The sequence below is a fragment of the Microcaecilia unicolor genome, chromosome 2 (assembly GCF_901765095.1).
Source record: "Microcaecilia unicolor chromosome 2, aMicUni1.1, whole genome shotgun sequence".
NCBI classification, from domain to species: Eukaryota; Metazoa; Chordata; class Amphibia; order Gymnophiona; family Siphonopidae; genus Microcaecilia; species Microcaecilia unicolor.
The window spans coordinates 322,983,059-323,005,161 of NC_044032.1; the positions used below are offsets into that span (position 1 = coordinate 322,983,059).

General features: G+C 47.9%; 1 protein-coding gene across 1 annotated transcript in view; it reads right to left on the reverse strand.

Moving 5' to 3' along the window:
* The window catches only part of ELP1 (elongator complex protein 1), a 1,128,708-nt gene that overhangs the window by 440,878 nt on the left and 665,727 nt on the right, over window positions 1-22,103 (reverse strand). The window contains 1 exon segment of the mRNA XM_030194341.1: window positions 2,158-2,239. Within this exon segment, the coding sequence (XP_030050201.1) occupies window positions 2,158-2,239 (82 nt within the window).

Consider the following 22,103-nt stretch of genomic DNA (forward strand, 5'->3'; position numbering starts at 1 on the left):
GCCGTACCTTGCGAAGGATGTAAAAAGAATTGAAGCGGTGCAAAGAAAAGCTACGAGAATGGTATGGGATTTGCGTTACAAGACGTATGAGGAGAGACTTGCTGACCTGAACATGTATACCCTGGAGGAAAGGAGGAACAGGGGTGATATGATACAGACGTTCAAATATTTGAAAGGTATTAATCTGCAAACGAACCTTTTCCGGAGATGGGAAGGTGGTAGAACGAGAGGACATGAAATGAGATTGAAGGGGGGCAGACTCAAGAAAAATGTTAGGAAGTATTTTTTCACGGAGAGAGTACTGGATGCTTGGAATGCCCTCCCGCGGGAGGTGGTGGAAATGAAAAAGGTAACGGAATTCAAACATGCGTGGGATAAGCATAAAGGAATCCTGTGCAGAAGGAATGGATCCTCAGGAGCTTAGTCAAGATCGGGAGGCGGGGCTGGTGGTTGGGAGGCGGGGATAGTGCTGGGCAGACTTATACGGTCTGTGCCAGAGCCGGTGGTGGGAAGCGGGACTGGTGGTTGGGAGGCAGAGATAGTGCTGGGCAGACTTATACGGTCTGTGCCAGAGCCGGTGGTGGGAGGCGGGGCTGGTGGTTGGGAGGCGGGGATAGTGCTGGGCAGATTTATACGGTCTGTGCCCTGAAGAGCACAGGTACAAATCAAAGTAGGGTATACACAAAAAGTAGCACATATGAGTTATCTTGTTGGGCAGACTGGATGGACCGTGCAGGTCTTTTTCTGCTGTCATCTATTATGTTACTGCTGATACACTTGATTCTCGCTGCTCTAAGTTTTCCACGTATTCTTTTGCTTCTCTTTCTGACACAAATGATTTCACTGTCCCATTATGTGTAATTTTCATTGTAGCAGGATATTGCAGAGTAAAATGAATCTTCAGATCGAACAGCTTGGAGCACACTGATGAAAAGGCTCGTCTCCTAGCTGCTAGTCCTGTGGAATAGTCTTGGAAGCAAAGAATCTGCTTATTTTCATAAGTCAATGCTTTATGTGAGCGAGCTGCTTGCAGTATAATTTGCTTGTGTGCAAAATTCAGCACTCTGCATATAATCACTCGCGGATTGGCGCCCTCCGACTGACACGCACCCAACCGGCAGGCTCTTTCTAATCGAAGAGGACCAAGAGCTGTTAGGAACTCAATTATTTTTATAAGCCATTGCTCTAGAAACCGTTCCAGCTGTTTTCCTCCCAGCGCTTCAGGTAAACCCACCAGACGGATATTATTCCACCTGAAGTGGTTCTTTAAATCCTCAACTTTGGATTTCAATTCTGACAACTTTTTCTTGTGGTCCTGCTGTGCGCCCTCTACTCCCGCCATTTGTTCTTCCATTTCACGCATTCTTTGGTTAAATCTTCCAGTTTGGTAGTTAATTGCTCCAGCTTGTTATCAAGTTCACGATCCAACGGGGCAAATCAGCGCTCCAACAGTTCTTCCATTACCACCGTCAGCTCTGACGTGATGTCCGCCACCCAGGCGGATGATACAGAAGGGCCCAGCTCGGAAGGAGATGCCGCCATTTTGTACTCATTCGCCTTACCCTTCTGCTTCTCTTTTTGAGCTGATTTTGCTGCCATGTCGGGGTTACCGGGTTTTTTCAATTCTCCAGCTGCAATCTTTCGATTTTTACGTTTTATGGGGAGATCAATACTCTTGCAGATTCCACGACAAGCAGTTAGGCTATGGAGAGAAGTTCACTCACGTCCTCTCTCCACCATAGCGTCACATGACCCAAACAGCATTATTTAATTGCAAACTATACAGTTATCCCTGAAAACATTGGAAATGGACATGAATGAAACAAGCCAAGTCTATTACGCTTGGAAACAGACAAATAGGAAGCAGCATGCACCATATGTGCCACACATCATAACCACTAATAATTAAACGGGAAATCATTTAAAAATAACGGTATTTTTGTGGTTAAGAAAAGGTATTAAAAAAAGTTATCTTTTTGTTTTCTTAGTATGTCTGCATATTGTAAAGTACAAACAGAAACAATCTCAGACAAAAAGATATTTTAGAATTGCTGTAGTTCAACTCACAGGTAAAAGCAGTCAGGCACTAAATCCTAAATGAAAAACCAATATATCTTTCCAAGCTGGCCAGAAGCCAAAAGACAACACGAAACCTACCTTTGGGTTGTGATCATGAATGAAACTGAGATTGACACGGAGTTTACGCATGCATTCAAACGCATCCTTAAACATAAGTCTGATGGCAAAACAAAAAAGGCACGGATTAGCTTCCAAGGTCACATATATTACACGCTTAAATGTTACACCCATTTATGCAGATATTACCACCTCAGGTATTGGATTGTTTGCAGTTGTGGGCTATATCCACTAAACTAAAAATCAACACTGAAAAGACTAAATGTTTGTAGTTTAGTCACCCTCGTAATCCAAATCTAATTGATGAGGTAGTACTTGATGGTACTAATTATAAACTAGAATCACAGTTGAAAATATTAGCTACAGATAGTACACTCTCTCTTTTCAACCTCAGAGTGGAGGAGTGGCCTAGTGGTTAGGGTGGTGGACTTTGGTCCTGGGGAACTGAGGAACTGAGTTCAATTCCCACTTCAGGCACAGGCAGCTCCTTGTGACTTTGGGCAAGTCACTTAACCCTCCGTTGCCCCATGTAAGCCGCATTGAGCCTGCCATGAGTGGGAAAGTGCGGGGTACAAATGTAATAAAAATTTTTTTAAAAATGTCCAACTGCTGTCCGTAAAAGGGGTTCCAATTACATAAGACGCCTGGGGTGGGCTGAGTGGGACTATTCGGTCGAGTGCCCGCCGGGTTCGGCAGGGTGAGGAAGGGAACGATAAGTGTCGGGAGGAAGACAGATGCTGGCTAGAGGAAGGAAGCGGAGCGCCGCACACATTGTGCTACGAAAACGGAGGAGAGCGGCTGAGAGGAGCAGGAGAGAGAGCAGATATCGGTGGCAATCGTAGGAGCATAAGGAGAGCAGCGCAGGGCCAGGAGCAGCACGTGGTTGGTCAACATCGCCCGTATCAGCTGCCGGGCAAGAGCAGCCTACGACCGCCGGTAAAAGAATCCGAAACCGACCTTAGACAACAACATACGAACCATGAATAATATTGATGATGAATTGCCTCCTGCACCAACTTTAACTGAGGTACTTATTCTACTGATTGAACAATTACTTGTAAGAACTGAAACTAAAAACTAAATAACTGAGAAAAGACTGAAGCAAAAAATTAAGAAAACTTGAATAATTATTTGTATTACTGAATGAACAACCACTTGTAAGAATTGAAACTAAGAGTTAAGAAAAATGAGCTAACACTGAATCTAAAAACTAAGAAAACTGAGAAAACACTGGAGTAAATTGAGAAACTGAGCATATAGGGATTGTAGAAGATTACACATCACCCCACACACTGCTCGGCCCGAGTTACTAGCCTATGGATATAACCATGTATAAATGATAGATCCAACTATAACAAATCACTCCCACATACCCAGGCATTAGAAACAGCCCCATTACTATCCACAGTGAACATAATTACATTGACGGGACATCTGGAGCAAGACTCAGAAAACATTACACTTTCTAACCCTCTACTCCAAACGAACCTAAATCACAATGAACATCATCATCAAAGTACTCCTAGTTACAGTGGGGGAAATAAGTATTTGATCCCTTGCTGATTTTGTAAGTTTGCCCACTGACAAAGACATGAGCAGCCCATAATTGAAGGGTAGGTTATTGGTAACAGTGAGAGATAGCACATCACAAATTAAATCCGGAAAATCACATTGTGGAAAGTATATAAATTTATTTGCATTCTGCAGAGGGAAATAAGTATTTAATCCCTCTGGCAAACAAGACCTAATACTTGGTGGCAAAACCCTTGTTGGCAAGCACAGCGGTCAGACGTCTTCTGTAGTTGATGATGAGGTTTGCACACATGTCAGGAGGAATTTTGGTCCACTCCTCTTTGCAGATCATCTCTAAATCATTAAGAGTTCTGGGCTGTCGCTTGGCAACTCGCATCTTCAGCTCCCTCCATAAGTTTTCAATGGGATTAAGGTCTGGTGACTGGCTAGGCCACTCCATGACCCTAATGTGCTTCTTCCTGAGCCACTCCTTTGTTGCCTTGGCTGTATGTTTTGGGTCATTTTTAAGGCCCTGGCGGAGGGAAGGAGGTTGTCACTCAGAATTGTACGGTACATGGCCCCATCCATTCTCCCATTGATGCGGTGAAGTAGTCCTGTGCCCTTAGCAGAGAAACACCCCCAAAACATAACATTTCCACCTCCATGCTTGACAGTGGGGACGGTGTTCTTTGGGTCATAGGCAGCATTTCTCTTCCTCCAAACACGGCGAGTTGAGTTCATGCCAAAGAGCTCAATTTTTGTCTCATCTGACCACAGCACCTTCTCCCAATCACTCTCGGCATCATCCAGGTGTTCACTGGCAAACTTCAGACGGGCCGTCACATGTGCCTTCCGGAGCAGGGGGACCTTGCGGGCACTGCAGGATTGCAATCCGTTATGTCGTAATGTGTTACCAATGGTTTTCGTGGTGACAGTGGTCCCAGCTGCCTTGAGATCATTGACAAGTTCCCCCCTTGTAGTTGTAGGCTGATTTCTAACCTTCCTCATGATCAAGGATACCCCACGAGGTGAGATTTTGCGTGGAGCCCCAGATCTTTGTCGATTGACAGTCATTTTGTACTTCTTCCATTTTCTTACTATGGCACCAACAGTTGTCTCCTTCTCGCCCAGCGTCTTACTGATGGTTTTGTAGCCCATTCCAGCCTTGTGCAGGTGTATGATCTTGTCCCTGACATCCTTAGACAGCTCCTTGCTCTTGGCCATTTTGTAGAGGTTAGAGTCTGACTGATTCACTGAGTCTGTGGACAGGTGTCTTTCATACAGGTGACCATTGCCGACAGCTGTCTGTCATGCAGGTAACGAGTTGATTTGGAGCATCTACCTGGTCTGTAGGGGCCAGATCTCTTACTGGTTGGTGGGGGATCAAATACTTATTTCCCTCTGCAGAATGCAAATAAATTCATATACTTTCCACAATGTGATTTTCCGGATTTAATTTGTGATGTGCTATCTCTCACTGTTACCAATAACCTACCCTTCAATTATGGGCTGCTCATGTCTTTGTCAGTGGGCAAACTTACAAAATCAGCAAGGGATCAAATACTTATTTCCCCCACTGTATCTATTCCTTATCGCTAACCCACCTAACACTCACCACCCCACTCGCAGATATTAACACAATACCCATACTGCACAACTACCAAAGAGTAAAAAGATATACCACACCTCACCACACCAATAACAACCAAAATGAAGGAAGAACACAAACAAACGGACACCCCCAACAGAACGGAAAAAAATAAAATAAAAAAACCCTCACAAACTATGAATTGACAACTGACAAAAGTCCACATAACACCGAACACAGAAGACCCACACCAAACTATTCAAGTAGGCTACGCTAACGCCAGATCCACAGTAAACAAAACAACAACAACAACAGATTGGATCATGCCAGCAAAACTTGATCTACTCTTCATCACTGAAACCATAATCAAGAGGACCCAATCATCCTAAACCTATGCCCTCCAGGATATAAAATCGCTCACTGGACCAGAAAGGAAAAGAGAGGTGGAGGCATAGCGGTTATATACCGATCCTGTTTCACCATCGAAAACACAGGCGAATCCATAACAACCCAACTCGAAATAGCCTCGATCAGAATCCAACACAAAACCCTGCTCGACCATCTAAACTTTTACAGACCACCATGCAATTGGATGAAAGCCAGTCAAACATCATGGACTGCATCTCAAATACCTGCATACCCAACTCCAATGTATTAGTACTAGGGGACATTAACCTTCACCTAAAAGTCCCAAACTCTACCAACGCATGAGAATGCAAGGACTTCCTTCGTCTATGTGATCTCAAATGGCCACACATGCAATCAACCTATACGAAAGGACACACACTCGACCTTATCTCATATAAACTGTCCACGGACCAGAACCTAACAATAACAGAAACTGAATGGAATTCCATGGACAGATCATTACAAACTAAACCTATCCCTACAATGGCGGAAAAAAGGTTCTCTCCACATACGAGAACACACATCCTACACCACGAGAGGCCAAATAGACCCAGAAACATTCTGAAAACAGATATACAATAATGATTGGACAATACAAACAGACTCCATATACTACCTATCAGAATGGGACAAAAGATGTAAACACATATTAGACGAAATAGCACCCTTAAGAACAAGAACCTCACACAGATACAACTCGATACCGTGGTTCAACGAAGAATTGAAAAAATTCAAAACACAATCCAGGAAATTGGAACGCACATGGAAAAAAATTAAAGATGAATATACACTCAACGTATGGAAACAATTACAAAGGAAATACAAATACGAAATAAGACAGACCAAAAGATCAAACTAAAATAGGGCCGGATTACAAAGACACGAAGAAACTATACCATCTCGTGAACAAATTGCTAGACATAATGCCGATCACCACAACAAATACTGACATCCCATCTGCAGACAATCTTGCTAAACACTTCAACGAAAAAATTGCAAACCTACGGAAAACACTACCTCAGGACAACACGGACATTGATAACCTCATCAATGTTCTGGACCCACCCCCAGGGGAATACCCAGCGGACTGAATCTGGTCAAAGTTCGCTTTCCTCACCGCCAATACAGTCACCCAGGTGATTAAGAGGTACTCCAATAGTCACTGTCAATTGGACACCTGCCCTAGCTACCTAATAAAATCCACCCCACCCCTTCATAACAGACCTCACATCCCGCTTAAGGGAAAATTAGGTTCTTACCTTGGTAATTTTCTTTCCTTTAGTCACAACAGATGAATCCGTTACGAATGGGTTGTATCCACCTACCAGCAGGGGGAGATAGAGGACACTGAAAACCATAGTGCCTCTAGGACGGCAAGCTCCATCTGCCTCTCAGTATTTTGAAGCTTCCAAAGCAGTGTCAAACCGCAAAGTAGCATAAAATGAACTTTCCTCACAGCGAACGAACGCCCCAGAACAGGAGCAATAACACAAAGGAGGGACAAACTCAACCTCCTGTAGTAGAACAGAAATCCTGAAGACAGTTTTCCAACTTCTCCCAATGAGGGAATATGTCTGCAGGAAAAACTGAACACAAAACAGAGTCAATCAGGGAGGGGTCATGGATTCATCTGCTGTGACTAAAGGAAAGAAAATTACCAAGGTAAGAACCTAATTTTCCCTTCCTTGTCATCAGCAACAGATGAATCCATTACGAATGGGATGTATCAAAGCAATCCCTAGATAGGGCGGGAACAAGCCACACCACGGGCAAGCATTTGTGCTCCAAAAAGCGCGTCCGCCTTGGCAGCCACATCCAGCCTGTAATGACGGGCAAAAGAGAGCTGAGAAGCCCAAGTAGCTGCACTACATACCTCTTGAAGAGAGTGTACTCCCGTCTCAGCCAAAGAGGAGGAAATCGCTCTTGTGGAATGTGCCTTAAAGGCGTCAGGCGGAGGCCGGCCAGAAAGCAGATATGCAGAAAAAATGGCTATAGTGGCTTTAGACCTTGGAGACCCTCTATGAGGGCCTGACAACAATACAAAAAGGTGATCAGAGCTCCTGAAAGCATTTGACATCTGCAGATACTGCAACAGAGCCCTGCGCACATCTAGAAGGTGCAACTTCCCCCCGAAATTCCGGAAACTCCTCCCTAGTAAAGGAGGGCAGAAAAATAGGCTGGTTTAGGTGAAACGCTGAAACCACCTTAGGCAGGAAGGAAGGCACAGTACGTACCGTAACTCCGGACTCTGAGAATTGCAGAAATGGGTCTAGACAGGACAGCGCCTGGAGCTCAGACACCAGTCTCGCCGATGTAATGGCCACCAAAAAGACTGTCTTTAGAGTCACATCCTTCTCCGAAGCTCGCCTCAGCGGCTCAAAGGGGACGAACACTGAAGAGCCTTTAATACTAGCCCCAGGTTCCAAGCCAGACAAGGGGCCAGCACGGGAGGCCGGAGCCGAAGCACCCCCCTAAGAAACCGTGCAATGTCCTGATGCGCAGCCAGGGAGAGGCCCGAGACCTTCCCCCGAAAACATGCCAACACTGCCACTTGAACACACAGGGAATTATAGGCCAAGCCTTTTTGTACACCATCCTGCAAAATGTCAACTATCAGCGAGACAGAAGCCCGCATGGGTGTGATCGCTTTAGAAGCACACCAGCCTCAAACTGGCGCCAGATCCAAGCATAGGCCACGGAAGTGGAACGCTTGCAGGCCTGCAAGAGAGTGCAGATGACCTTGTTAGAATAGCCCTTGTCTCTCAATTGCGCCCTCTCAATAGCCATGCCGTAAGACCAAAGCGGCATAGATCCTAAATGGTCACCGGGCCCTGCGTCAACAGGTTCGGTACCAGTTTTCCAGTTTTCCCCCTGCTTGTTCCAGTCTATCGGCTCCACTGCGTTCCAGTCCGCCTGATCCAGCTTCTCCGTGTTTGCTCCAGTCCACTGGCTCCAGCATGATCCAGCTCGTTCCAGCGCTCCTGATCCACCTTGTTCCAGTCCGCCGTTCCAGCCTTCCCCCTGCCTATTCCAATCCATCGGCTCCAGTGTGTCCCAGTCCGCCTGATCCAGCTTCTCCCTGCTTGCTCCAGTCAATCCGCTCCAGCGTGTTCAAGCTTGTTCCAGTCCTCCTAATCCCACTTTGTTCCAGTTCGCCTGACCCAGCTTCCCCCGCTTGTTCCAGTCCATCGGCTCCAGCGTGTTCCAGCCCGCTTGTTCCAGTCCATTGGCTCCAGCCCGCCTGATCCAGCCAGCGTGTTCCAGCTCGTTCCAGTTCTCCTGAGCCCAGCTTGTTCCAGTCCGCCTGATCCTTCCAGTCTATCGGCTCCAGTGTGTTCCAGTCCGCCTGATTCAGCTTCTTCCGGCTTGCCCCAGTCCACCGGATCCAGCGTGTCCAGCTAGTTCCAGCCGCCAATCCAGCCTTCCCCCTGCTGTCCATCGGCTCCAGTGTGTTCCAGCCTGCCTGACCCAGCCTCTCCTTGCTTACTCCGATTCTTCTGCTCCAGCGTGTTCCAGCTCGTTCCAGTCTTCCTGATCCCGGCTTGTCCGTCTGCTCATCCTGACACAGTTCATCTGTTCCTGCTTGTTCCAGCTTGTCCATCTGTTCCTGCCTGTTCCGGCTTGTTCCTGCTTGCTTCAGCTTGTTCCAGCTTGCTACAATCCATCTGCCTGTTAACAAATCGAGTAACCTGCCTGCCTGCTTGCGAGCCTCTCAGCCATTGACTTACCTACCTGCCTGCTAGCTTATCAGCCATTGACTTACCTAATCGCCAACCCAAAACCTAGCTTCAAGCCCTATCTATCAGCTTAACACCTCAGTCATTACATAGTCACCCATTAACACCTGTTAACTGCTTAACACCTCAGTCACTATACAGTCACCTGTTACACCTCACTCACCACCTAAGGCCCCTGTCCATGTTCTCTTCCTTGCCCTGTCCCTTCCTAATCTTCTTTCCCCCCCCCACTCCCACTGTCTACCATTAGAACTACCCGCTGCCCTCCCACCCTGCCCGCCACCGCAATACCCTATTCACCTCCATCCCTCACCTCACCATCCCTCTTGTCCCCCTCCTCCTTCCTAGCTCTCAACCTTCGGCACTTCCTTCCTGCCATTAACCCATCCCCTTTCCTCCTAAGTACACCCCGTCTTCATCGCCCGACCTCCGCCGCACTCTCTTGCTCCTCCTCCTGCTATCCGCGGGAGACATTAACCCTAATCCAGGTCCCCCTCACCTGTCCCCGTCCTATCCCTGCGAACGATCCCGGGATGTCTCCAATCTCGTCTCTATTCCCCTCCTTCCCCCCTCCTCCCTCCCCTTCTCATGCGCCTTGTGGAATGCCCACTCAGTCTGCAACAAACTGTCTCTCACCCACGATCTCTTTATCTCTCGCTCCCTTCAACTGCTCACCCTAACCGAAACCTGGATCTCCCCAGAAGACTCTGCCTTAGTTGCAGCCCTCTGCCATGGAGGCTATCTCTTCTCCCACACGCCCCGCCCAGTTGGCCGCGGCGGAGGTGTTGGGCTACTACTCTCACCCTCCTGTGGTTTCCAACCCCTCCACCTTCCGCAGTCTCACTGCTTCTCATCCTTTGAAGCCCATTCCATCCGGCTATTCTACCCGCTACCACTCAGAGTGGCAGTCATTTACCGCCCCCCTGATAAATCCTTCCCTTCCTTCCTTACAGACTTTGATGCTTGGCTCTCTGTCTTTCTTGACCCCTCATCTCCGTCCCTCATTCTCGGAGACTTTAACGTAGATGCTGATGACCTATCCGACCCCCATGCTTCTAAGTTCCTCACCCTAACATCCTCCTTCAACCTCCAGCTGTGCTCCACCACCCCTACTCACCGTGACGGCCATTGTCTTGACCTCGTCCTCTCCTCCTCCGGCTCACCTTCCAATTTCCACGTCTCAACTCTTCCTCTCTCCGACCATCACCTGATCACATTCACACTTCTTCACCCCCCCCCCCTCCACCCCGTCCAACTTTAACCACCACCTCCAGGAACCTCCAGGCTATTGACCCGTCCACCTTATCATCTACTATCTCTAATCTCCTCCCCTCCATCACGTCCTCCGCAACTGTCGACAAAGCGGTCTCCGCTTACAATACCGCTCTCTCCTCTGCTTTGGACACCCTCGCGCCATCCATCTCCCGTCCCACAAAAAGGACCAATCCCCAGCCCTGGCTGACTCCTTGCATCCGTTACCTTCGCTCCTGCACCCGATCCGCTGAGCGCCTCTGGAGGAAATCTCGTACCCTTTCAGACTTCCTCCACTACAAATTCATGCTATCCTCCCTCCACTCCTCCCTATTCCGTGCAAAACAGGACTATTACACCCAATTGACCAATTCTCTCAGCTCCAACCCTCGTCGTTTCTTCACCACCCTTAACTCCCTCCTAAAAGTGCCCCCCGCTCCTACTCCCCCTTCTCTCTCTCCTCAATCACTGGCCGACTATTTCCGCGACAAAGTGCAAAAGATCAACCTTGAGTTCACGACCAAGCCACCACCTCCTCTTCACCCTTTAACCCTCTCCCTCAACCAACCTACCCAGGTCTCTTTCTCCTCTTTTCCTGAGATCACCGAGGATGAAACTTCCCGCCTTCTTTCCTCCTCGAAATGCACCACCTGTTCCTCTGATCCCATCCCCACCAACTTACTCAACACCATCTCCCATACTGTCACCCCCGCCATCTGTCGCATCCTCAACCTCTCTCTCTCCACTGCAACTGTCCCTGACACCTTCAAGCACGCCGTTGTCACACCTCTCCTCAAAAAACCTTCACTTGACCCTAACTGCCCCTCCAACTACCGCCCCATCTCTCTTTTACCCTTCCTTTCCAAACTAATTGAGCGTTCATAGCCGCTGCCTTGATGTTCTCTCCTCTCATGCCATCCTCGATCCACTTCAATCCGGTTTTCGCCCTCTGCACTCCTGAAACGGCACTCTCTAAAGATTGCAATGACCTGCTCCTGGCCAAATCCAGAGGTCACTACTCCATCCTCATCCTCCTCGATCTTTCCGCCGCGTTTGACACTGTCAATCATGATTTACTTCTTGCCACGCTGTCCTCTTTTGGGTTCCAAGGCCCTGTCCTCTCCTGGTTCTCCTCATCTCTCCCACCGCACCTTCAGAGTACACTCCCATGGATCTTCCTCCACTCCCATCCCACTATCTGTTGGAGTTCCTCAGGGATCTGTCCTTGGACCCCTTCTCAATCTACACCTCTTCCCTGGGCTCGCTGATCTCGTCTCATGGTTTTCAGTATCATCTTTATGCTGATGACACCCAGCTATACCTCTCCACACCTGACATCACCGCGGAGACACAGGCCAAGGTATCGGCCTGTTTATCCGACATTGCGGCATGGATGTCCAACCGCCACCTGAAGCTGAACATGTCCAAGACCGAGCTCCTCGTCTTTCCTCCTAAACCCACTTCTTCTCTTCCTCCACTCTCTATCTCAGTTGATAACACCCTCATCCTCCCCGTCCCATCTGCCCGCAACCTCGGAGTCATCTTCGACTCCTCCCTCTCCTTCTCTGCGCATATCCAACAGACTGCCAAGACCTGTCGCTTCTTCCTCTTCAACATCAGCAAAATTCGCCCTTTCCTCTCTGAGCACACCACCAGAACTCTCGTCCACGCTCTCATTACCTCTCGCCTTGATTACTGCAACTTACTCCTCACCAGCCTCCCACTCAGCCATCTATCCCCCCTTCAATCCATTCAGAACGCTGCCGCGCGTCTTATATTCCGCCAGAACCGATATACTCATATCACCCCTCTCCTCAAATCACTTCATTGGCTTCCGATCAGATATCGCATACAATTCAAGCTCCTCCTCCTTACCTACAAATGCACTCAAGTCTGCGGCTCCTCACTACCTCTCCACCCTCATCTCCCCCTATGTTCCCGCCCGTAACCTCCGCTCACAGGACAAAGCCCTTCTCTCAGTACCCTTCTCCACCACTGCCAACTCCAGGCTCCGCTCATTCTGCCTTGCCTCACCCTATGCCTGGAACAATCTTCCTTTACCCATACGCCATGCCCCTTCCCTACCCATCTTCAAATCTCTGCTTAAAACTCACCTCTTCAATGCTGCCTTCGGCGCCTAACCGCTCGAGAAATATAAAATGCCCCAATCTATCCAGCCTATCAGATTAACTGTTCACTCGTCCTCTAGATTGTTCACTTGTCTTTAGATTGTAAGCTCTTTGAGCAGGGACTGTCCTTCTATGTTTAAATTGTACAGCGCTGCGTAACCCTAGTAGCGCTTTAGAAATGTTAGTTAGTAGTAGTAGTAGAAGCAATGGAAGGGGAGCCTCCACCAGCATCCGCCGGAGGTCCGCATACCACTGCCGCCTGGGCCAATCCGGGGCAATTAGGATCACCACTCCTTGATGCAGCCGAATTCGCAGGAAGAGTCGTCCTATTAAGGGCCAAGGAGGGAACACATACAGGAGGCCGGAGGCCAGGGTTGAGCCAAGGCATCCAACCCCGCCGAGCGAAGATCTCTCCATCTGCTGAAAAAGGACGGGACTTTGGCATTTGTGCTTGAGGCCATAAGATCAGCTACGGGCATTTCCCATTTGGCACAGATCTGAAGGAACACTTCGTCTGCCAGTTCCCACTCCACAGGGTCGATTTGATACCTGCTTAGAAAATCGGCTCACACGTTGCTCTGACCTGCTATGTGAGCGGCTGACAGAAGTAGCTCGGCCAAGTGGCATATCTGAGCGGCCTCTGCGGCCAGTGCTTGGCACTGAGTGCCGCCTTGACGATTTATGTAGGTCACTGCTGTCGTGTTGTCCAACAGAACTCTGACAGCCAGTCCCTCCAGAGTCTTGTGAAAGGCCAGAAGAGCCTGGAATATCACTCTCAGTTCCAAGCGATTGATGGACCACTCCGTTTCCTCGGGTGTCCACAGACCCTGGGCATAGCTTCCCTGGCCATGTGCTCCCCAGCCCTTCAGGTTGGCATCCGTTACTACCAGGCACCAATCGGGAAGCGCTAGTGGCATTCCTCACCGCAGCATGCTGTCTGAGAGCCACCACTCCATAGTGTCGGGCAGCAGGGAGCCACGTGAGTCTGCGTTGATAATCCTGGGACATAGGAGACCATCGTTGAACCAGGGCAATCTGCAGAGGTCTCATGTGCGCTCTCACCCATGGCACCACTTCCAAGGTGGCCGTCATCGACCCCAACAGCTGGACAAAGTCCCAAGCTCGCGGGCAAGGCATCCGCAGGAGCAGACGGACCTGATTCTGAACCTTGCACTGCCTTTGGTCAGGTAGAAAGACAAACCCTGAGGCCGTGTCGAACCGGACCCCCAAATATTCTAGAGATTGAGAGGGGAGTCAGGTGACTTTTGGGTATATTGACGACCCAGCCCAGAGACTGCAGTACTGAGACCACTCTGGCTGTTACATGACAACTCTCTTCTGCAGAGTCCGCTCTGATGAGCCAGTCGTCGAGGTACAGGTGAACCCAGATACCCTCTCGCCTGAGAAAGGCAGCTACTACCACCATTACCTTGGAAAAGGTTCAAGGAGCTGTGACGAAGCCAAAAAACAAGGCCTGAAACTGGAAATGTTTTCCCAACACCGGAAACCGGAGGAACCGTTGGTGCGGGGGCCATAGGAATGTGCAAATAAGCGTTTTTCAGGTCAAGAGACGTGAGGAACTCTCCTGGCTGAACTGCCGCAATGACGGAGCGCAGGGTTTCCATGTGAAAATGCTGCGCTCTTAGTGACTCGTTGACTTTCTTTAAGTCGAGAATGGGCCGATAAGACCCGCCTTTTCGCGGCACCACAAAATAAATGGAGTAATGACCGCAGCCATGTTCGGCGAGAGGCACAGGGATCACTGCTCCAAGGTGCAACAAGACTTGTAGATGTCCTCTACCGCCGCCCGTTTGATGGCAGTGCCGCATCGGGACTCCACAAACACGTCTCTCACCGGGGCACCGAATTCCAATCGGTAACCTTCTCTGATCAGGTCCAGGACCCACTGATCTGAGGTAATCTTGGTTCACTCCTCGAAAAAGAGGGAAAGGCGTCCTCCTATAGCTGTAAAGGAGGAGTGGACCGGCGTCCCATCATTGTGGAGGAGGGCCCTGAACTCCTCGCCTTGAGCCTGCCGCTGCGGAGCGTTTGTCCGAGCGAAAGGAGTTCCTCCGCTGAAAACAGGCACGTTGAGTAAACCCAGCAGAGCACTCCACCTGACCCTTGGAAGAAGGCTGCGGCGTATCCTCAGGTAACCTCTGGGGTTTAGCATCCCCCAGGTCTTTAATAATCTTCTCCAACTCCTCTCCAAATAACAGAAGGCTCCAAAAGGGCAACTTCACCAGCCTTTGCTTGGAGGCCATGTCAGCTGCCCAATGCCGTAGCCATAGAAGGCGGCCGGCGGACACCGCCACAGACATCTGTTTAGCCGAAGCTCTGACCAGATCATAGAGGGTGTCAGCTAAAAATGACAAGGGTGACTCCATTCGCGGTGCAACCTCAGCGAGGAACTCCGCACCATCCATGGGCTGTTCCACTACCTGTTGTAACCAAGAGAGGCAGGCTCGAGCTGCGTAAGAACTGCAAACAGACGCCCTTAAGGCTAGGCCCGAAATCTCAAAGGACCGTTTTAGCGCTGATTCCAGCCGCCGGTCCTGAATGTCCTTCAGGGCGACCCCTCCCTCTACTGGGAGGGTGGTCTTTTTTGTCACCACCGTGACTAAGGCATCCGCTTTAGGCATCCCAAAACGGGCCAAGTGCTCCTCACTCAGAGGGTAAAGATGGCCCATCGCCCTGGCCACTTTCAAGGGCCCCTCAGGGTCAAGCCCATTGAGCAGAAATAAGCTCTTGGATGGAGTCATGCAAAGGAAAGGTTCGAGCAGGCTTCTTAGTACTCACCATCCTCGGATTACCAGAGGAGGCCTCGCCTTTAACAGGATCATCAATAGAGAGGGCCTGTAAGGCATCAGAGATAAGCGCTGGCAGCTCATCGCGGTGGAAAATCCTCACCGCAGTGGGATCATCCAGATCCAGTGGCAAACCGGCACCTTCCTCTGGCTCCTCAGACCACGAAGGCCTGCCAGATCCCTCAGAGTCCCCACAGCCCGACCACCGGGGGGGGGGGGGGGGGGGGGGGGGGTGCGCCACTCTCCGACGGGGAATTTACCCGTCTATGCTTAGCGTGCATCCAACGCTCAGGGGAATCACGTCTGATATCAGCCCTGGCCATCATCAGTCGGAGGCGGACAGGTAGCAAAGCAGTGTCAGACACCTGCAGCAGAGCTCTTTTCAGCATGAAGGCTTTATATAAAATAAGCACAAACTCAGGGGAGAAAAACTCACCCTGACCTCCCGTCTCCGAAGTAGGAGCCACGGGGAACGGAGCTCCTCTGGTAGCCTCGGCCCAAGGCGCCCCTCTGCTCTCAGACTCCTCCGTAACCGCGGGGGTTGAGCCAAGCGGCGCTTCCAGATGGTGCCTTCTGCCAGCTCCATCGAGCGGGAAGATTCCTCGCTCGCCATGCTCGTACTGGCTCTATCGTCTAAACAGCACGTTTTACAGAGCCCCGCTGCTGATCTGCGCTTGCCACAACAGGAACAGCGCTTAACTCCCTCAGCAGCCATCGCTGAAAAACGGCGGAATAAAATTCAAAATGGACGCTTCGCACCAAAATCACACCGATCGGAACGTAGTCCGCGGGTCCTCCCTGGAGGAGCTGAGTACCGCTCTTACTTCAAAGGACCGAGTCCACGAGCTCCGGTCACGCTGCAAAATCAGGAAACACCTCAGAAATAGCAGCGCTGTCAAAGAGCGATTTTTTTTTTAACAATGTGAGGAAAGTTGGAGGCAAACAGCTACAGAGGTACTCCGGAGGCAGAAGAGGGTGGGAAAGGCAGGGAAAGGGCGAACCTATATCCTGCATCCACACAGGGGGAAGGGTAAGGCAGGGAAAGGGCGAACCTATGTGCCTTTAAAGTGGGCTCCACTTAGTCAGAACACCCCTGCTATAACTGGCAAAAGCAGAGGAGCCACCCCAGGCAGAATCAACAAGGAGCTGAACAAGCTGCGTCCAACCCTGCTGGGAGATAGAGAAATACTGAGAGGCAGATGGAGCTAGCTGTACTAGAGGCACTATGGTTTTCAGTGTTCTCTCTCCCCCTGCTGGTAGGTGGACACAACCCATTCGTAATGGATTCATCTGCTGCTGATGACAAGGAAACTTCATGCTTCAACAAGGTACCTTCCCAAAAGAAAAAGGCAACATCCTACTCACCCCAATAACAAAAGACACTAAGAAAAAAATAAACGACATTATCAACTACCCACGAGAGACGTATGTGTTAGGTGGTGAGAGTCTGATAGGTACTGAGGGGGAGAGGGATCTTGGGGTGATAGTATCCAAGGATCTGAAGACGACGAAACAGTGTGACAATGCGGTGGCCGTAGCGAGAAGGTTGCTAGGCTGTATAAAGAAAGGTGTGATCAGCAGAAGAAGGGAAGTGTTGATGCCCCTGTACAAGTCATTGGTGAGGCCCCACCTGGAGTATTGTGTTCAGTTTTGGAGGCCGTAAAAAAATGGAAGCGGTGCAAAGAAAAGCTATGAGAATGGTACGGGATTTGCGTTCCAAGACGTATGAAGAGAGACTTGCTGACCTGAACACGTATACCCTGGAGGAAAGGAGGAACAGGGGTGATATGATACAGACGTTCAAATATTTGAAAGGTATTAATCCGCAAACCAATCTTTTCCAGAGATGGGAAGGCAGTAGAACAAGAGGACGTGATATGAGATTGAAGGGGGGCAGACTCAGGAAAGATGTCAGGAAATATTTTTTCACAGAGAGGGTGGTGGATGCCCTCCCGCGGGAGGTGGTGGAGATGAAAACGGTAACGGAATTCAAACATGCGTGGGATATGCATAAAGGAATCCTGTGCAGAAGGAATGGATCCTCAGAAGCTTAGCCGAAATTGGGTGGCAGAGCAGGTGGGGGGAAGAGGGGTTGGTGGTTGGGAGGCGAGGATAGTGGAGGGCAGACTTATACGGTCTGTGCCAGAGCCGGTGATGGGAGGCGGGACTGGTGGTTGGGAGGCGGGAAATACTGTTGGGCAGACTTGTATGGTCTGTGCCCCGAATAAGGCAGGTACAAATCAAGGTAAGGTATACACATATGAGTTTGTCTTGTTGGGCAGACTGGATGGACCTTACAGGTCTTTTTCTGCCGTCATCTACTATGTTACTATGTTACTATGTAACTACCGTCAAGTAGCATCTATCCCATTGATAGTCAAATTAATGGAAGGCCTGGTAACCAAACAACTTAATAATTACATAGACAAATTCACAATACTACACGAATCACAATCAGGATTCCGCCACCTACACAGCACCGAAACAGTATTACTTACTCTCTTAACAAAATTCAATCAGTAAATAGCAATAGGTAAAAGTATACTTCTCCTACAATTTGACATGTCCAGCATATTCAACATGGTCAACCATAATATATTACTAAGACTCCTAGACTACTTCGGAATCAGCGGAAATACACTCAAATGGATCAAGGGTTACTTAACCACAAGAACATATAAAGTGAAAGCCAACACAAACATATCATCACCCTGGAAACCAGATTGTGGAGTACCGCAAGGAACACCACTATCACCAATCATTTTCAACCTCATGATGATCCCACTAGCCAAGTCCCTATCCAATCAAGGCCTTAACCCATTCATACGTGCTGATGACGTCACAATTTATATCCCCTACAAACATGATCTGGCAGAAATCACCAATGAAATCAAGCTCAGTTTGAACATCATGGACTCATGGGCAAACGCATTCTAATTAAAACTCAACACATAAAAAACACACTGCCTCATCATCTCATCCCAATACAACACATATAAACCCATAAATATAAACACTCCAGGTTATACCCTTCCTATCACAGACAGCCTGAAAATTCTTGGCGTAACAATCGACCGGAACCTCTCACTAGAGAACCAAGCAAAATCTACCATAAAGTAAATGTTTCACTCAATGTGGAAACTTAAACATGTGAAACCATTCTTCTCAAGGGAAACATTCCACAACTTCATCCAATGAATGGTACTAAGCCATGCAGACTACTGCAACGGAATCTATGCGGGTTGCAAAGAACAAACTATAAAGAAACTTCAGATCGCTCAGAACACAGCAGCCAGGCTTATATTCGGAAAAACGCAGTTTGAAAGCGCCAAACCCCTCCAAGAAAAACTGCACTGGCTCCCTATCAAAGAACGTATTGCTTTCAAAATCTGCACCCTGGTTCACAAAATCATCTACGGCGAAGCCCCGGGATACATGACAGACCTAATAGACCTGCCAACCAGAAACACAATAAGATCAGCACGAACATACTTAAATCTTCACTACCCAAGCAGCAAATGACTCAAATACAAATCAACGTACGCATCCAGCTTTTCCTATTTAAGCGCACAACTATGGAACGTAATGCCAAAACAGTAAAAACAACGTACGACCACCTAAACTTCCGGAAAGGACTAAAAACAAACCTGTTCAGGAAGGCATATCTGGGTCATGCAGGGCAGGGCAGAGGAGGGTCGCTGGGTATGGGTGCATGCAGGGTAGGGGAGAGGAGGGGAGAGAGAAGAAATGCTGACATGGATGGAGGGGAGAGAAGAGTGAGGAAGGAGATGAGATGAGGGAAAAGGAAGAGAGGAGAAAAACTGCACATGGATGAAAAAAATAGGCAGAAGCTGAGGACCAGAAATGAAGAAGAAAGGAGGAAATAAATAAATGGAAAGGAAGCCCTGGAAATGGAGTTAGGAGGACAGATAGCAGCAGAATCGGATACTGGGCCAGCATGATCAGAAAAACAGTCACCAGACAACAAAGGTAGAAAAAAAATCATTTTATTTTCATTATAGTGTTTGGAATATGTTCACTTTGAGAATCAGGTGCTCAACATTAAAAGTTTATATTTATTTACTTATTTATGGCATTTTATCCCACATTAAACATGAATTAGATTGGAACCTGGGATCATTTAAATTTGTTTCCTGTGGAGAGAGTAATGCATTGCCCCCCCCCCCCTGCTATAGCCAGCTCTGCAATTTTGGGGGGGGGGCGCCGAGGTGGACGGGGGGCGCAGTGGTGGACGGGGGGGGGGGGGGGGGGGGGGGGGCGCCGAGGTGGACTGGGGAGAGAGCCTGTTGTTAAAAATTTACCAGCACACCACTGTACAAAGGCATTATAATGTCCTCATTTTTATTTTCCATTCCTTTCCTAATAATAGCTAACATTCTATTTGCTTTCTTAACCGCCATATCATCAATGAAGACACTTAGATCCCTTTCTGGTCGGTGACTCCTAATGCGGAACCTTGTATTACGTAGCTATTATTTGGGTTCCTCTTTCCCACATGCATCACTTTGCACTTGCTCACATTAAACATCATCTGCCATTTAGACTCCCAGTCTCATAAGGTCCTCTTATAATTTTTCACAATACTCTCGCAATTTAACAACTTTGAATAACTTGGTGTTGTCAGCAAATTTAATTACCTCACTAGTTAATCCCAACTCTAGATCATTTATAAATATGTTAAAAAGCAGCAGTCCCAGCACAGACCCCTGGGGAATCTCACTATCTACCTTTCTCCATTGAGAATACTGACCATTTAACCCTACTCTCTTTTTTCTCTCTTTTAACCAGTTTAAAATCCACAATAGAACATTAACTCCTATCCCATGACTCTCCAATATCTTCTGGAGTCTTTCATAAGGTACTTTGCCAAACGCCTTCTGAAAATCAAGATACACAATATCAGCTGGCTCACCTTTATCCACAGGTTTGTTCACCTCTTCAAAGAAATGTAATAGAGTGGTGAAGCAAGATTTCCCTTCACTAAATCCACATTGGCTTTGTCTCATTAATTCATGCTTTTCAATATGCTCTGTAATTTTGTTCTTTATAATAGTCTCTACCATTTTTCCCAGCACTGACACCAGGCTCACTGGTCTATAATTTCCCGGATCACCTCTGGGACCTTTTTTAAAAATCGGATTACATTGGCCACCCTCCAATTTTCCGGTACCATGTTTGATTTTAAAGATAAATTACATATTAATAACAATAGTTCTGCAAGTTCATTTTTCAATTCTATCAGTACTCGGGGATGAATATCATCCGGTCCAGGCAACTTGCTACTCTTCAATTTGTCAATTTGCACCATTACATCCTCTAGGTTTATATAGATTTCATTCAGTTTCTCTGACTCGTCAGCTTTGAATACCATTTCTGGCACCAGTATCTCTCCCAAATCTTCCTCGGTCAAGACTGAAGCAAAGAATTCATTTAATCTCTCCGCTATGGCCTTGTCTTCCCTGAGTGCCCCTTTTACCCCTTGGAGGCTCATTTTCAAAGCACTTAGCCTCCCAAAGTTCCATAGAAACCTATGGAACTTAGCCTCCCAAAGTGCTTTGAAAATATGCCTCTTGGTCATCTAGCGGTCCGACCGATTTGCCGTCTTCTTGCTTTTAATATTCCTAAAAAAATTATTATGTGTTTTTGCCTCCAATGCAATCTTTTTTTCAAACTCTCTCTTTGCCTTCCTTATCAGCGCTTTGCTTTTGACTTGCCATTCCTTATGCTGTTTCTTACTATTTTCAGTCGGTTCCTTCTTCCATTTTCTGAAGGATTTCTTTTAGCTCTAATAGCTTCCTTCACCTCACTTTTTACCATGCTGGCTGTCGTTTGGTCTTCCTTCCTCCTTTTTTAATACATGGAATATATTTGGCCTGGGCTTCCAGGATGGTATTTTTGAACAGCATCCAAGCTTGATGTAAATATTTGACCTTTGCAGCTTCTCCTTTTTTTTTCACCGTTATTCTCATTTTATCATAGTCTCCTTTTTGAAAGTTAAATGCTAACGTATTGGATTGCCTGTGTGTACTTACTCCAAACCCAATATCAAATTTGATCATATCACGATCACTGTTACCAAGAGGCCCTGGCACCAGTACCTCCTGCACCAGATCATGCGCTCCACTAAGGACTAGGGCTAGAATTTTTCCTTCTCTTGCTGAATCCTGTACCAGGTGCTCCATAAAGCAGTCCTTGATTTGTCAAGGAATTTTACCTGCCTAACATGCCCTGATGTTACATTTACACAGTCAATATCGGGGTAATTGAATAACCCATTATTGTGTTGCCCGTTTGTTAGCCTCCCTAATTTCTGATAACATTTCTACTTTGTCTGTTCATCCTGGCCAGGTAGACAGTAGTACACTCCTATCACTATCCTTTTCCCCTTTACACATGGAATTTCAATCCATATGGATTCCAAGATGTGTTTGTTTCCGCAGAATTTTCAATCTATTTGATTCAAGTCCCTCCTTAACATACAAAGCTACCCCTCCACCAATTCGATCTACCCTAT